The 14,348-nt window shown below is 48.5% G+C and overlaps 1 protein-coding gene across 2 annotated transcripts in view; it reads right to left on the bottom strand.

Annotated features, from left to right (window-relative positions):
* The window catches only part of INTS1 (integrator complex subunit 1), a 29,688-nt gene extending 15,940 nt beyond the window's left edge, over positions 1-13,748 (bottom strand). For both annotated transcript variants that reach the window (XM_074841231.1, XM_074841232.1), the window contains exons 1-24: positions 13,637-13,748; positions 13,197-13,487; positions 12,425-12,621; positions 12,054-12,191; positions 11,153-11,312; positions 10,107-10,212; positions 9,635-9,821; positions 9,351-9,496; positions 8,916-9,057; positions 8,390-8,566; positions 8,036-8,144; positions 7,339-7,459; positions 6,613-6,690; positions 5,928-6,085; positions 4,644-4,740; positions 4,142-4,233; positions 3,869-3,929; positions 3,297-3,494; positions 2,910-3,039; positions 2,542-2,721; positions 2,301-2,450; positions 1,540-1,719; positions 1,246-1,350; positions 220-387 (exon numbers count right to left, since the gene is read on the bottom strand). In XM_074841231.1, the coding sequence (XP_074697332.1) occupies positions 220-387; positions 1,246-1,350; positions 1,540-1,719; positions 2,301-2,450; positions 2,542-2,721; positions 2,910-3,039; positions 3,297-3,494; positions 3,869-3,929; positions 4,142-4,233; positions 4,644-4,740; positions 5,928-6,085; positions 6,613-6,690; positions 7,339-7,459; positions 8,036-8,144; positions 8,390-8,566; positions 8,916-9,057; positions 9,351-9,496; positions 9,635-9,821; positions 10,107-10,212; positions 11,153-11,312; positions 12,054-12,191; positions 12,425-12,621; positions 13,197-13,487; positions 13,637-13,694 (3,429 nt within the window). In that variant the 5' untranslated portion in view covers positions 13,695-13,748. The remainder of the gene's footprint in view (positions 1-219; positions 388-1,245; positions 1,351-1,539; positions 1,720-2,300; positions 2,451-2,541; positions 2,722-2,909; positions 3,040-3,296; positions 3,495-3,868; positions 3,930-4,141; positions 4,234-4,643; positions 4,741-5,927; positions 6,086-6,612; positions 6,691-7,338; positions 7,460-8,035; positions 8,145-8,389; positions 8,567-8,915; positions 9,058-9,350; positions 9,497-9,634; positions 9,822-10,106; positions 10,213-11,152; positions 11,313-12,053; positions 12,192-12,424; positions 12,622-13,196; positions 13,488-13,636) is intronic.
* Positions 13,749-14,348: the final 600 nt, after the last annotated feature.

The following is a 14,348-nucleotide window of genomic DNA, read 5'->3' as shown; positions in this document are numbered from 1 at the left end:
CAACAGTGGCCACAAAAGATACTCAAGGAAAAGTTAAAAAAGCTTTTTATGTACACATACACTTGGCTCTGATATTATGCCAACATCCAATTATTTTCACATCAGGGAATTCTTGAGCCAAACATGGTTTATCCATAGTCAGTAACCCACAAAGGGCTTTTCTTTTGTTAACTTGTCCAGTTTCTTTTACCTGCTTAAGACAGACAGGGAGGCACTCACCCAGCTGTACACCTCCTCGCCCTCCTTACTCTGGCGCATGCGTTTGATGTAGCGAGAAAAGATGGAGAGAAGAGCAACAAGCACTGCATCTGATTCAGCACAGTATGAGAGCTTGGAGAAGAGGTGAGACATGATGGTAGAACGCTCCACTATGAGTCGGGCTACATCCTGCAAGGGGAAAAGATCCGTAAGGTCTTTACTAAACTACACAGCCAGGTGCTCCTGTTTCATTGCATCACGTTCTCCAGTTTCCATATCAGCCCGGGTAACATCACTCTGGAGATCAACGTGTAGAGTCAAGAGTAGAACTGTCACAACAGGGAAAACACCAGTGCCTTGCATGCATCTTGTGATACCTTACAGCGTGCCCAGTTGTAGCACAGCTGTATTCTGATGCATCCCCTTACAAAGTGAGCATTTACCAAGTAAAAATCTGCATTTCTCTGAAGAAACAGATCTACTGACTCTTATCATTTAACCTCCACATATCTAAACAGATCTATGGAGGTAGAAAGAGCATGAGCCTTAAAAGCCACGAAAAAAAGCACAGATAGAAAAATGAAAAAAATCACTGTTCAAAAACACTCACCAAAATCTTTTTTAAAAAGAAAAAAAAGAATCAGAAATACAGTTTTGGTTATAGGAAAGTGCATATCCCACCACTAAGGTTCCTGACCTCCCATTCTCTCCCCAGATACATGTGACTGCAGGCTTAGCACCTGCTTACTTGTGAAACGCTGCCAGGTGGTGGCATTTCTTTCAACCCAGTATTCACTCTTGCATTCCCCATACCATCTACAGGCTGCTAGACCGGAGGTTATTGCTCCAATATCATTTCATGGTATGAAACCAAAGACAGTTTGCCTTCTGACACATATGCAGAAACACAAACATGAAGTTACCAGATTCACATACTCCCAAAAACCCTCATCCTGCTGCTACAGCAAGTCACATGCCTACTACTGTCCTGAGAGCCACCAGGTCTCCCCCATGCAATCCCTGTGCCCTGGCAACTTGGCCTCTCACCAGAGCGAGGTCATTGTGCTGTCCCTGCTCCTCCACTGGGGCATGCTGGGAGAGGTACACCAGGTAAGCACTGATGGTCTGGGGATCTGTCTCCATGTGGATGGCCTAGAATGAGAATTCCTCTCATTAGAAATCAGGATTTAATGAAAACAAGCACCAGCATAAGAAGAATTCTTCTGCAAGCGTATAAACACATCAATATTGCACCCACACACAGTTTGCTCAAATTCATTTTAGCATGAGTAGGACAAAGAATAAGCTGGTCACTCATCCCTTCCAGCTACTAACATCTACCTGTTGCAAGGCAAGAGCTGTTGTTGCTCTAACACTGTCAAACAGCGGCAGCCTCGGGAGGTCTCTCAGCAGCCATTGATATCCCTGCAGCAGTTCAGAATCGCCAGAGTCTTCTTCCATGGGGTGATCTTTCTCCTCTCCATCACGCAGTCCCCCTTCTGACAGCACCAAGGACAGGCCCTGCAGAAGTCACACGGACACAGCCATTGCATTTCAAGCCACAGCTGGACCACTAGTTTCATACTAGTGAATGTAATAGAATCAAGCTTCAAACATCAGGGAACGATCCAAATGCAGCACACAACAGGTTTCATATCTCATATAACATGTTTGCTTGACAGCTACCCTGCTTGAAGTTTCACTCTTCTCTAAGCATAATCTTTTTGAGCTCTCTGCCAATTCTTCTTGCCTTGACTATGCTCTAGAGCACCAGGCACTCACTCATTTACATTCCCCACAGACAACAGCTGCTGCCAATTACTCCATGTAGCACATGATCTGCTGAGTCTACACCTGAACTTCACAGGAAACATAGCAAAATCCAGCTCTATCTTAAGAAAAGTACTACTTGGCTGTTGAACAAAGAAGGCTTTTGGGCAGTAGGGAGTAGAAGTGCATTTGATGGGGTCTGGAGATTGAGACAAGTTACTGAAGGATGACATGAAACAATTTTATTGCACTGGCTCTGGACTCTTGAGAATCTAGGACTCTGCCCTCAGCTTCTGACAAACCCTAGTCAAGAAGATTTTCATTTTGCTCACCTTCATAGCCAGGACCCGTGAGGCCACCTGAGAGGAGCTCAGGCGTCGTAGGAAATAGTCAAGCACCTCACAGGTTGTCTGTTCATCTGCTTTGGGACCCAAGAGCAAGTCTTGCAACCGTCCAAGCAACTGCCTTTGTTTCTGTTGTCTCTGTGAAGTGAGAAGTTGGCCTTTCCAGTGAAATCAAACCTGGGATGCATAGAAAGGGGATAACAGAAGTGATCCCCAAGAGACTACTCACCTGGCGTTTCTTAGCACGCTGCTCCTTACTCTCACCCTCCTCCTCTTCTTCACCTGAGGTCGACTCATCAGCAGCATCATGAAGCAGGAACTCACAAAGGCACTGCACAGGCAGGACATCCAAGGAGCCCTCGCTGGACTGAACCAGATCTGCCAGCCATGGCATTGACTGTGATGAGGCCTAGGAAGCAGGAGAACAACAATGCAATATCAGCAGAACATAGATGCAGCACACTGATCATTATATTCCTCAGCAGTAAACCACCCTCCCCTGCATCTTACTTAGCTTCTTTTTGCCCCTCACTCTGGTCAATTTTCAGAGATAAGGGATCAGATCCCAACACAGCCAAGCCATCGAGGGGAGCCCACCTGTCTTTGAATAATGTTGAGAAGAAAGTCAGGATGACGACTGCGACACAGGAGGTGGCCCAAGCGAAGCGACTGGTTCAGGCTTTTCACCTGCTCCAGGACATGTGGTGGAGGTCTGCGTGGGGGGCCCCTGCCAGAAAAACAAGAAGTTATCCACAGGCAGCCGTACCTTCACTCTGCTGTTGATGAGGATCAGTCAGTTCAGTAGTGCATGAGGGTCACATGCAGGTGGCAACAGAAGGACAAGGACCCAAATGTGACACATACCCCAGCCACCAAATATCAGGGCTGCTCTTGCCCACATCAACCACCCTATAAGCAGTAGGGTTTCCTGACTAGCATTAACTGCTATTTCATGATGGCACCAGATCGCAGAAGACTACTTACTGAGGGTCCAGACTTGTCAGCTGGGACAGCAAGAGGCTGCTGCTCTCTGTAATAGTTTGTTTTGTGGATGCAGCAGCTAGATGACCCTCAAATGCCAGAATCTCCTGTTTTTCTCTCTGGGAGATTTGAAGTTCGCGATTAATCATCTCTGTGCGCGTCTCCTCATCCGTCAAGGTACATTGAGGATAGGAATAATTGCTGAGAAAATAAGTTGAAGAAAATGGTTATCTTGGCCTAATCAAAACTCATGAACCACAGCCAAAGTCCCCAGGACCTCAGCTCCATTAGGCAACATAGAAAAAACAAGGCAGGTTTCCAGCAGAGCCAGGGAGACTGAGACCTTTTTAGCAAGGCACATCACAGTCATCCCTCCCTTTTTCTCAGCTTTATTCCCTTATAATATTTCTGTTGGGGGAAGGCACCTTTCCCACTCCAATGGTAGTGCTGTTGCCAGCCAGCTTATTTTACACCAGTCCCACTGCAACGAAAGGTGCCAGCTGGCACAAACTTCATTCAGAAGTATGTGTTTTTGGTGGTCTATTTGATTTATGTAGGGATATAAGCATACTAACTTGGTCATGACCATTTCCATAAGCATCTTTAGAGACGGGTACTCCTCCCATGCAGCCAGACCTGCAGTAAAGAGAAAGGGAATCAGGAATACAGAAAAAAAAGTGAGGGTCTTTATATACATTCTAAACACTCCAAAGTGGGGAGACACACAACAAATTCATTTTGGAACAGCTCACCACCATTCCTTGAACACAGGCAACCAGACTTCAGCAGAAAGCACCTTGGCCAATTTTTGCAGCAGAACGAGTATCCTAAGAAATGTCCACACTCACCAATATTTTCAGGATTGAACGCAGCCACTACAAGCAGGAGAGGCCAGGCTTTCCAGTAGAGGGTAGAAATAGCTAGATTTGGAGGCTGGTACCTGAAAAAGCCATCAACAGATACAAGTGGTCAGATTTGGTTACTTAAGCCCATCTCAAGACTGCTTTTCTCCTCAATCATGCACTGTTCAGCTTCAGCCACACCAGTTCAGTGGTTTGGAGACAAAAAAAAAAAAAAAGGACTGTCTCAGGAGGGACAGCAGGGGTCAGCTGAAAATTTCTAGAGCAGAAAGGTCAGAGTGCTTGCAGAGGAAAGTCCATCCCATGACTCACGTCTAAACTGCTCTAGAGAAATTCCCACCTGAACATGACATTGCAAAGGTCTCCTCATGATTTTGTTATTACAAATTGTAATAGGGAAAAGCATCTTAAAATCTGTGAGGTAGGATGGTTAGTCACAAGGTGAAAATGAGCTAGATCACAAGAAGATTGTCTGTGTGATAACCCTTACCCTGGGGGTAGCTGGATATTCTCTGGATGGTGATAAGTGCACAGATTTAAGACTGCATCGATCAGCTGGATTCTTTCTACCCTCAGGACCTCAACATCTGGAGAAGAAAAGACCAAGCAAGTTATTGACCTGTCTACCTGGCTGAAAGTCGTTCAAGAAAAGCATCACAGGATAAGAAAAATTTTACTTCAAGCAACTATGTTATTTTGGGCTCGTTCTCATGATATTACAGGGGAAAAAACCAACAACACTGAAAAAGCAGCAACACTTAAAAAAGCTACAAGTCAATATATAAGGATATCGAGCTTTTCAGCTGCAATTTGGTTTAAATTAAGGGCAGTTTTTTCCCCAAATGCATCCAATACAATACCTGTATCTTTTTTAGAACTCAGATACACTCCTTCAGGTAAGCAGTGTACCTGCTCAGAACTTATGGGGCTCAGAGGAACTAGAAATGCATTTCAACTTTGTTGCAAATTTTCAGATTCACTCTAACTTAACTCTGAGTCTTCCAGTATTTGAAATGATGTAGCATTTAAAATGCTACATTGAGAGGCTGGGCACATTTTCACAGGATATTCAACAGCAAAATCTAGCTCATTCCACTTGCACTGACCAGATCTGGATTAGACTTTGCTATTAACCAGTCAGCGCTAAGAGCACGTAAGATATTTTAGAATCAAACTCCAACCCCCTCAACTCTGACACAAGTACATACAGCTCAACTGAATGGACATACTCTCCAAGGATGCAGGAATTTGGACAAGTGCTGAATGAATTCATAAAAGGGGTAAGTGTTAAGGCTGCTTTTGTAACCGCTATTCTGTAACAGTGTTTGAATAATGGCACTGGGAGGAGCATGCAATACATGGGTTAATTACTTTAACTTCCAACCTTTTCATTTTTGCATGGCCTAAAAATTTCTATTCGATTTACAGTACGTATAAAGGACTAAATTGAATTTAAAAATGCTAACTCAAAACTCTGGGTGGTCATTCAGAGTCCTTCATCCTCAACACAACCAATAACTTCCCAAACACTCCATGACAGAAAATTAGTAACAGGGAGAACAGTAGGAGAAAATAAGAAGCTTCTCTAGTGAGAAAGCAGCAGCAAGATGTGTCTGGTTTTGAGCCAAATGCTTAGCCATCATGACTAAAACATGCTTTTAGTGATGCAAAGGCTCTTTGGTACATGGTAGGAGCCGCCTCAGCCCTGGGTGGCAGTAAGAGGACACACAGACAGAAGGAACCACTTGCTGGCTGGAGCTTTGTGCAGTCTTACCATCTGCTTGCACAGCCGCAGCCCGCTTCACCAAGTGGTCAGCGAGCTCCATGGCATCCGCAGGGCCAAGAGGAAGGTCCCGTGACAAGCCAATCACAAGGATCCGCATCAGCGTGTCTTCAAGGATGGGCACCTCGGAGCAGAGGCGAAGGAAGAAGCTGCAAGACACATGAGACATCAATCACGCTTCTTTTAACAGCAGCATGAGGGTTCCTGAAACCCTTCACAGACCCCAGAATTCATCTGAGCAGAAGATAAATCACAGCTTAGTTTATAACCCGTTCCTTGGTCTCCAGCTCCAAATGCAACTACCTGAAACAAATTGGCTTATGGAATATTGCTCACATTGCCTTGTACCTCTGCACTTCAGCCTGCTTGAGTCTGAGCTCCCTAATGTTACCCCAGTAAAACTTACAGTGCAGGGCTGCCCTTTGTACAGTTACAGCATCTAGATACAGAACAGCTTGGCACAGGGAACAGGAATGAAGGAGGAAGAGGAACAGATGGAGAAGGGAGCAACATCCCTCAATTTTAAGGCAGTGTAACAGATGAAGAAAATCTAAGCACAGTTCCAAGCCTTTCCAACACAGAGCTATATAAGGAACACCAGAAAACACCCATTCCTCTGCCTCCAGCTGCAGCAGCTCCTCGCCTGTACCCAGCTACGGGAGGGGCACACACTCACTTGCGGTCACTCTCAGGGGGCCAGTTGTCCCATTTGTAGTAGGTTTCTGGCTGTTCTGTGAAGAGCACCTTGTGGAGGCTGTAGAGATGAAGAGGACATTAAACACCATCTGTGGGAGGCTCAAGAACACATTCAACAGTCCAGTCTCCCCAAACTCCTGCTAATGCTTCCCATCCTACACACATCCTCAGATAAGCTAGTCTAGCAAAAGTAACAACATGAATCATAACAGAGAGGACTATACAGCATACAGCGCTTTTAGACTTTCAGTAACATATCTCGCTTACTATTAATTCTGGCTTGACCTGCCTCAGTAATGCCTTGTGCAGGACACATGTCCTCCAGAGGCAGGTGTTGGGAGTCCAGACAGCATTATCTAGGGAGCCCTCAACTGTGCAGCCTGAAAAAGGATGTCAGGCAAAAGAACAAGGGGTCCACGGGGATCATGCTTGGTCAGGTGAGTGGAAATTCCCTGTTCGGTGGGCCCAAATAATACAAATCAGAAATACTTTCCATTATCATATATTTCTAGTAAAAAGATGCATCTGCAGGAATTCCTGAGAGGGAGACAGTCCCAGCCTGAACCCTGCTAAAACAGTTTCTGCTCCCTGTCTGATAAGGGAAGAGAAATCTAACCAAACCCTGCCATATGTCTGTTTTTTCATTATATGTCATACACAGTTGAAACAGGGACTCGTTATGCACAGCAGATTACCAGTCTCTTACCAGTGCACATAGTCCTTTGGAGCCAGCTTGCTGATAGACGGAACGACCGTATGAAGCCACCAGACAGCATCTCGTTGGATAGCAGCAATTTGGTTCTGGAAAGAGCGCAGCACTTCCAGGTCTGAAAAACAGTCAGGTTACGAACTACACACATATTAGGAGGCCCATCAGGAGCCAAGCAGGAGAGGGTGGCTGTTTCAAGAGCAGATAGTAACCAGAGCTCTGAAGCATCAACAGTAAAGTGAGGAGAGGAGTATCAGACATTCTTGAGTGTCCCAACACTGACAGCACACGTACTTTGCTTTCTGATGCATGCTGCAAACCCCTGAGATGTAGCATGGGTGAATTAGCCTTGTGAGAAGACGACATCCGGGCAGTCACTTCAGTGCCACTCCAAAGGCCTGTCTTCTCAGCATTAGGTCCCTGGTAATTCTTACAGCTGCTCCTCCAGGCCTGAGACCCCTCCATACAGAGTTCTCTTTCCCCAGCCTCTCAACCACTGCTTCCATAGATCCAAGCAGCACTGCAAATGCCACATCTCCCAACTCTGTCAGTCTCAGGATGACAGCAAGCACCCTCTATTCAGAACGGAGGCTTATACTCCCTCCTAACCCTAGCTGCAATGTTTCCCCAACCTCAGGGGGAGAGATCTACCACGCTGCCCATCTTCAGATGGAACCCAGGTTGTTCTGCTTACTCTTTTTCTCTCCTTTGTCCCAAGCAATTCCAGCCTCCTTCACCTGCGCTGTAATACCAAGCATCATGGAGACAGCTAGCAGATCAGTTATGTGGATGACAAACCGCTCCTTAAAAAAAAAAAAGTGAGTTGAATCAGCAATACTGAAAGCTGCCTTCTGGAAAAGTGTTTCATCATCAAAAATGACAATCGTGGTTGTTTGGAAATGGGATACGGAAGCACTGCTAAGAGATGAGACACACAAATACTGACTCACTCTGATAAAAAGCGAAAGAACGAACAGCCAGAAAATGAGATACAGAAGAGCCCAGTACACCACTGGTACATCCAACAGCACAAGGGTCAAAGTGGTACCTTGAATTCCATTTCTGCATACTGGGCCTCCTTCCGTTCCTGCATAAGACCCAGACAGAAGGCCTGGAAGTTGATCTCATGTTTCGTCTGCTTAATGATCTCTCTCAGCAGAGCCCGTGAAGCCCGCAGGTAATCGTCCTTAGTAGTCAAAAGATCCTGGAACACCATTGCTAGGTACTGAAGCCATACAGAAAGAGAAAACTTTCAGTGCATTGTAATGTATCTGCATCCACAAAATGAAGACACAAGGAAATAATGCTGGTGGTATGTCTGTCCTTCAGACCCCCAGGGAGCTGTAACATTCTTCTCATGAAACTTCATTACCACAAGGTTGGTCACTCAGAATGTGGGAGTTAGAAAATGCCCATGCACATTTATTCCTAACAAGTGCAGTAACAAAATTTCAAAACAGTATGATACAGATCACACAGCTGACTGAAAAGATTTCATCTGAGCCTCAATTCAACTCAATCTCTTGGGTGGGAATCTGGGATCACCGTCAAGACACACAAGACACTACACCTACCTTCGGGGCTTGCTCTGAGCTATGCTGAAGCACAGTATAGAGGATCTGCATGTTGTTGGGATTTCTTGCATTTGACAGTTCGTTGAAAATCACAAACTTAATTGTGGTGCCCAGGTTATCCCTGTGCGCGTTCAGCAGCTCTCTGCAAGGGAAGACCAGGGGTATCAGAGCTGAGGTTTCATTGCAGCTAGACCCACTGTTTTGATTTCTCTCTGAAGCATTTAACACACAGAAGCAAAGAGGATGGAGCAGCACATGGGTGCAGCAGTATCAAAGGATTACTGGAAGACTTCCAGGCCTATCAAATTCATTTAAATGTTACACAGAACACCCCATGGTCCAAGGTGGTATTTAAAACCACTATGCAGAGACGCTGAGACCATCAAGGCCCTGGGCACATCTTCCAGAGTGTGACAGACCTGGTCAGTCACTCACCTGACACACAGCATGTAGTGGTTGAGAAGGACTTTTGGCTTGAGACGAATTTTGATGAGGTTGGAGATAACTTCCATGTCCTCTGAGCTGTGGGTGTTGCAGTTCATACAGACTGACATCAGCAAGTCCTGAGCTGGCTTGGTCAACTGCAGAGGAAGAGCAGAAAGGCTACAGACACTTGCTGTCACAGATCAGAAACAGAACTGGCGCATAGTATGTGGCCCTCCTGGCTGGATTCCAGAGCAGGTCCAGAAGGATTGTGCTTCAACAGCTTCTATCCTTACCTTTGGATTCTGCAGCCACATCTCCAGCCTCTGCACAGCCATCTGCCGCACCTCTTTGTAGCCACAGGTTGCTGTCAGCAGTCGAAGGAGGTTCCTGGAGACATTGTCCATCGGCTGGCGCCGGTTGAGTTGGTCCCGCAGCATGTCTAGGACATATTCCTCCACGCTCTCTGCAAGGTCATCATACCTGGGCCACACAAACTGCATTTTATTCACTCCCACACAAGCCAGCATGGTCACACTTTACTGTGCTCAGAGATCAGTGTTCTTGTTTGTGGTATTCATTATAAACAAACAACATCTACTCTTTTCTCCTGGAACCAGTTTTATCTGATGCTCAACACTCTCTAGCAAGTGCCACAGGACAGCTAGTGCAGAGGGAGAGGAAGCTCCCTGCTGCAGCACTGTAGGAGTGGGTGAGCACAGGCAGATCTGCCACACGGCTGCATTAGGAGAGGAAGAGGCACTGTACCTGGGCATGAGCTGGCCCTCCTGCTCCGGGCTCATTTTCTCCTCTGCAATCAGCAGCTCACTCTGGCTGTCTTCCTCCTCTGTCATGGAAGGGTGTGGGCTACTCCCTAAGAGAGACCAGCACACAGCATGCTTCATGAGACAACTCCTGTTTCTAGACATCACTCATTCTCTTATATCATAGAATCACAGAATGGTTTTGTTTGAAAGGGACCTTAAAGATCACCTAGGCTCACCCCCCTGCCATGGGCAGGGACACATTCCACTAGCTCAGGTTGCTCAAAGCTCCGTCCAACCTGGTCTTGAACCCTCCAGGGAGGGGGCAGCCACAGTTTCTCTGGGCAACCTGTGCCAGTGCCTCACCACCCTCACAGTAAAGAATTTCTCCCCTACATCTAATGTAAATCAACCTTCTTTCAGTTTAAAACCATTACCGCTCATCCTATCCCTACACCCCCTGATCAAGAGTCCTTCCTCATCTTTCCTGTAGCCCCTTTCAGTACTGGGAGGCCACTCTTAAGGTCCCCCCGGAGCCTTCTCTTCTCCAGGCTGAACACCCCCAACTCTCTCAGCCTGTCCTCACAGGGGAGGTGCTCCATCCCCCTGAGCATCTTCATGGCCTCCTCTGGATCTGCTCGAGTAGATCTGTGTCCTTATACTGGGGCCCCCAGATCTGGACACAGCACTGCAGGGGGGTCTCACAAGAGCGGAGTAGTGGGGGAGAATCCCCTCCCTCAGCCTGATGGCCACACTGCTCTGGATGCAGCCCAGGATATGGTTCAGCTTCTTTCAAGGATCCCCTTCAGCAACAGTGAAGGAGGCCACAACTAGTCGCCTCCTCACACTGTACCACACACAGGCACATCCTCCAAGTCTCTGTCACTGCCCGCCCTCAAACAACCCCTAAAAATGAAAGGGGCCCAAAGAGAGGAAAAGCAATGCCTGGAACAAAACACCTGGTCTATGTGACTCCATCCAGTGACAAACTATTCTCACCAGTCTCCATCCTCTCCCTAGACCTTTGTTGCCACTTCCCAAACATCTTACCAGCACTAAGGTCCCCTCCGCTACGTCCAACTTCTCCATGCAAAAGCATGCTCTTAGGAGGCATCTTTGTGTTAAAAGCTGTTTGGATGTTATCCACAAATGTCTTGCAGTGAGGGCTGTCCACCCAGATGCGCTCCCCAAGGGAGTCCTCAATGTAAACCTGCAGAAGAGAACACAAACCATGCTCAAGCCTTCTCTTTTTACTGGTTAATCAAAGGAGTATTTGTAAACTTCCCCAGTGTTTATTTATTTTCAATATACATCTGCGAAGTAGGAAATGAGCATAATCATTGCATGGATGAAAAACAGACCAGATGACTGCAAGTAAGTCACATAGGAGCAAAGAAAAAAACATCACATCCCAAGCTCTACTGGGCACTGACCCTCTCAAGCAACAAAGCTCACTAAGCTTTAGCAAAGACTTTACAACAATTTCCACCACCAAAACATAGAAGCTGGTCTTTTAAAACCTTAGCCTTTTAAAATTAATGGGCTGTTTTAATCCCTACAGGCAAACTAGGAAATAAGAAGTCTCTGTGACATTTACATCAATACAGATTGTCAAAGGCATCTCAGAAAAGAGCAGAGATAAGGCAACAAAAGGCAAAGGAGGCCACAGTATTTCAACAACCAGTGGAGATTTTTCTTTAAAAAAAACCAAAAAATCCTCTGGTTTTCTCCCTTGTCAATACAGCACGGGCCTAGTCTCCAACTTCTGCCTCCTCCAGCTGCATTCCCCACACTGGGCAACAGGCCACTGGATGCCCCCTCATCCTGCAGTACAAATAAATCTGCTGCTGCTATCCTACCCCAGCACAGGCATATTTCCCAACCCAGGCAGGTTTTACCCAGTCTGCCCACCACTGCCTCAGTCCAGCAGAAACACCCTTGGTTCAACAACCTTGACAAAGATCTCTGGCCAGTTCTCATCCTCTTCGTAAGCTGCCATGAGAAGGTTGCAGGCCAAGACAGACACGAGGCTATTCCCTTTGGCTTTGAAATTGATGGAGGCATCTCTTCGGAGTAGGCTGCACAGTGCCTGGAATATCATCCACAATAAATAAAATAATAATCAAGCCATCTAGCAAGAAGGCATACAGGAAAGCTTTAGAAAAAAAGAAATACAAATTGCAGTAACTTGCCACAGAGGAATGGTATTTACAAAGCCATGCAAATTATGCTCTGGCCTGAGAGAAACTGCAACTATGCTGGCAAGTCAGCAGCAACGATAGGTCAGTAAGCCCAAGAGTCCCAACACAGCACAGCCCTCACCTCGATAACCCCTTCAGTGGCAAATATATTTGGTTTGATTTTTGCCAGGTACATGAGGCTCAGGTACAGTGTGGTATCAGGTTTGGCTCTGTTCATTTTCAGCTGCTTCACAGCTCCACACAGCACCCCCTCAATACGGTCATCGTTGCCTTCTGCCTCTGCTGCCTCAATTTCATCCAGCAGCACCGTGGGGACAACTGCAATCATCAACACACAGGCATCAGTGTTTACGCTCACACAAAATAACCTGCCCCAAGATGCTGGCAGGCCCAATCACCAGGAAAGCAAAGCATGGACCAGGTCATCTTTAGACCCTGCAATAGCTTTTCCCTACTCAATTGCTATTAAAAGTTCAGTTTCACATCAGACAATACCCCTTGATTATTTTTTGGTTGATCTGTGCTCAAATGCTCCTCTGCAATGTATCAAACACCAGAAAACAGAATGAAAATTCGAAAAGCTAGCAACATTCAGATCCAGAGTCTGCTAAAGAAATATATGACTAAAATACCACAATCCAGACTCACAGATTTCTTCAGGGAGTCTTTCAGAGGCTGCTATCAAACAGCTATCAGACAGGATAAACACAACCCAATGCCAACAGGAGCCGTGACTTCGGCCCTATATCCAGCAGAGAAAACGGTTAAGAACAGCACACAAACGTTAGTGTGCAGGCTTCAAGAAAGGCTCCTGGACTGAAGCTCTCGGGAAAGGTAAATTGAAGTTTGCATCCTCACTTGCCCGCCTTGGCAGAAGCACAGCGAGGCCTCACCTTCGATCGGGATGACAGACGGCTCCTTGATGGAGGGTGAAATGGCTCGCTTCTCCGCCACGGCCGCCTCTGCCAGGCGTCCCAGGGCGCTGAGGGGGGGCGTGGAGGAGAGCTTGGGCCGCTTGGTCAAGCCGGTCAGCCCCGCCGGGCCCGCTAAGGCGGCGGCCGCGTCCCGCTTGCGCTCGGAGGGCAGCCCGGGGGGCGCCGGCTTCAGCAGGGTGACGGCGGTTTTCCCCTCGCCGCTCTGCCCCTTGGAGCCCAGAGCGATGAAGTCTCCCGGCGGCGGGTGCGCTGCAAGGGAACAGGGGGCAGACGTGACAGCACCGCCCCGCGGCGACCGGAGCCCCCCGCCCGCCCGCCCGCCCGCCCGGCCCCGGCCCCGGCCCCGGCCCCGGCCCCCCCTTCCCGGGCGAGGCGGCCGCCCCCCCGCCAGGACTCACCGGAGGGCTTGGGCACGGCGCTGGGCCGCCGCACGGCAGCCGCCTTCGGCCGGTTCATGGCGCCGACGCGCACAGACCCCGCGGACTGACCGCCACCACCGCCGCCGCCGCCGCCACCCGGAAGCGGAAGTTCTCCGCCTCGCCCCGCCCCCGCACCGCTGCGCTAGAGCGGCACCTCTGGCCCCGCCCCGCGGGACAGCGCCGCCTGGGGGCGGGAGGGCGCGGCGCGGCACGGCGGGCGGAGGCGCCCCCTGGCGACTGGAGGGTGAACTGCACCCCGGGGTGGGGTGCGGGAGTTGGGGGGCTGGGGTCGTGGGGGGGGGGGTGGGAGGCCGAGGCCAGAGAGAGACTGGGATTGGCGGGGTGTGGGCTGGGGAGGCTGAGACTGGGGGGCTGATGGCGGCACTGGGATTGGGGGGTCTGGGATCGGAGAGGGGAGTTAAAGGGCTGGGATGGAGGGGCTGGAATGGTGGGGGATTAGGGGCAGAAACAGAGGGTAGGATTGGGGGGCGGAGATTAGGGGCTGAAATTGGGGGGCTGGGATGGGGGGCTGGAATCAGGGAAACTTGGACTGGGGCTGAAATTGAGCAGCTGAGGCTGGGGAGATAGAATCAGGAGGACTGAGATCGGGGACTGAACCTGGGGGGCCCTGCAGCAACCAGCCACCCCCCATCCCTCACCCTCTCCCGGCCACCACCCCTGTCCCCACATC

The sequence above is a fragment of the Strix aluco genome, chromosome 15, assembly GCF_031877795.1.
Source record: "Strix aluco isolate bStrAlu1 chromosome 15, bStrAlu1.hap1, whole genome shotgun sequence".
Taxonomy (NCBI): Eukaryota; Metazoa; Chordata; class Aves; order Strigiformes; family Strigidae; genus Strix; species Strix aluco.
The sequence above is the reverse complement of the archived record's forward strand: the minus strand, read 5'-3'. Positions and strand labels throughout refer to the sequence as shown.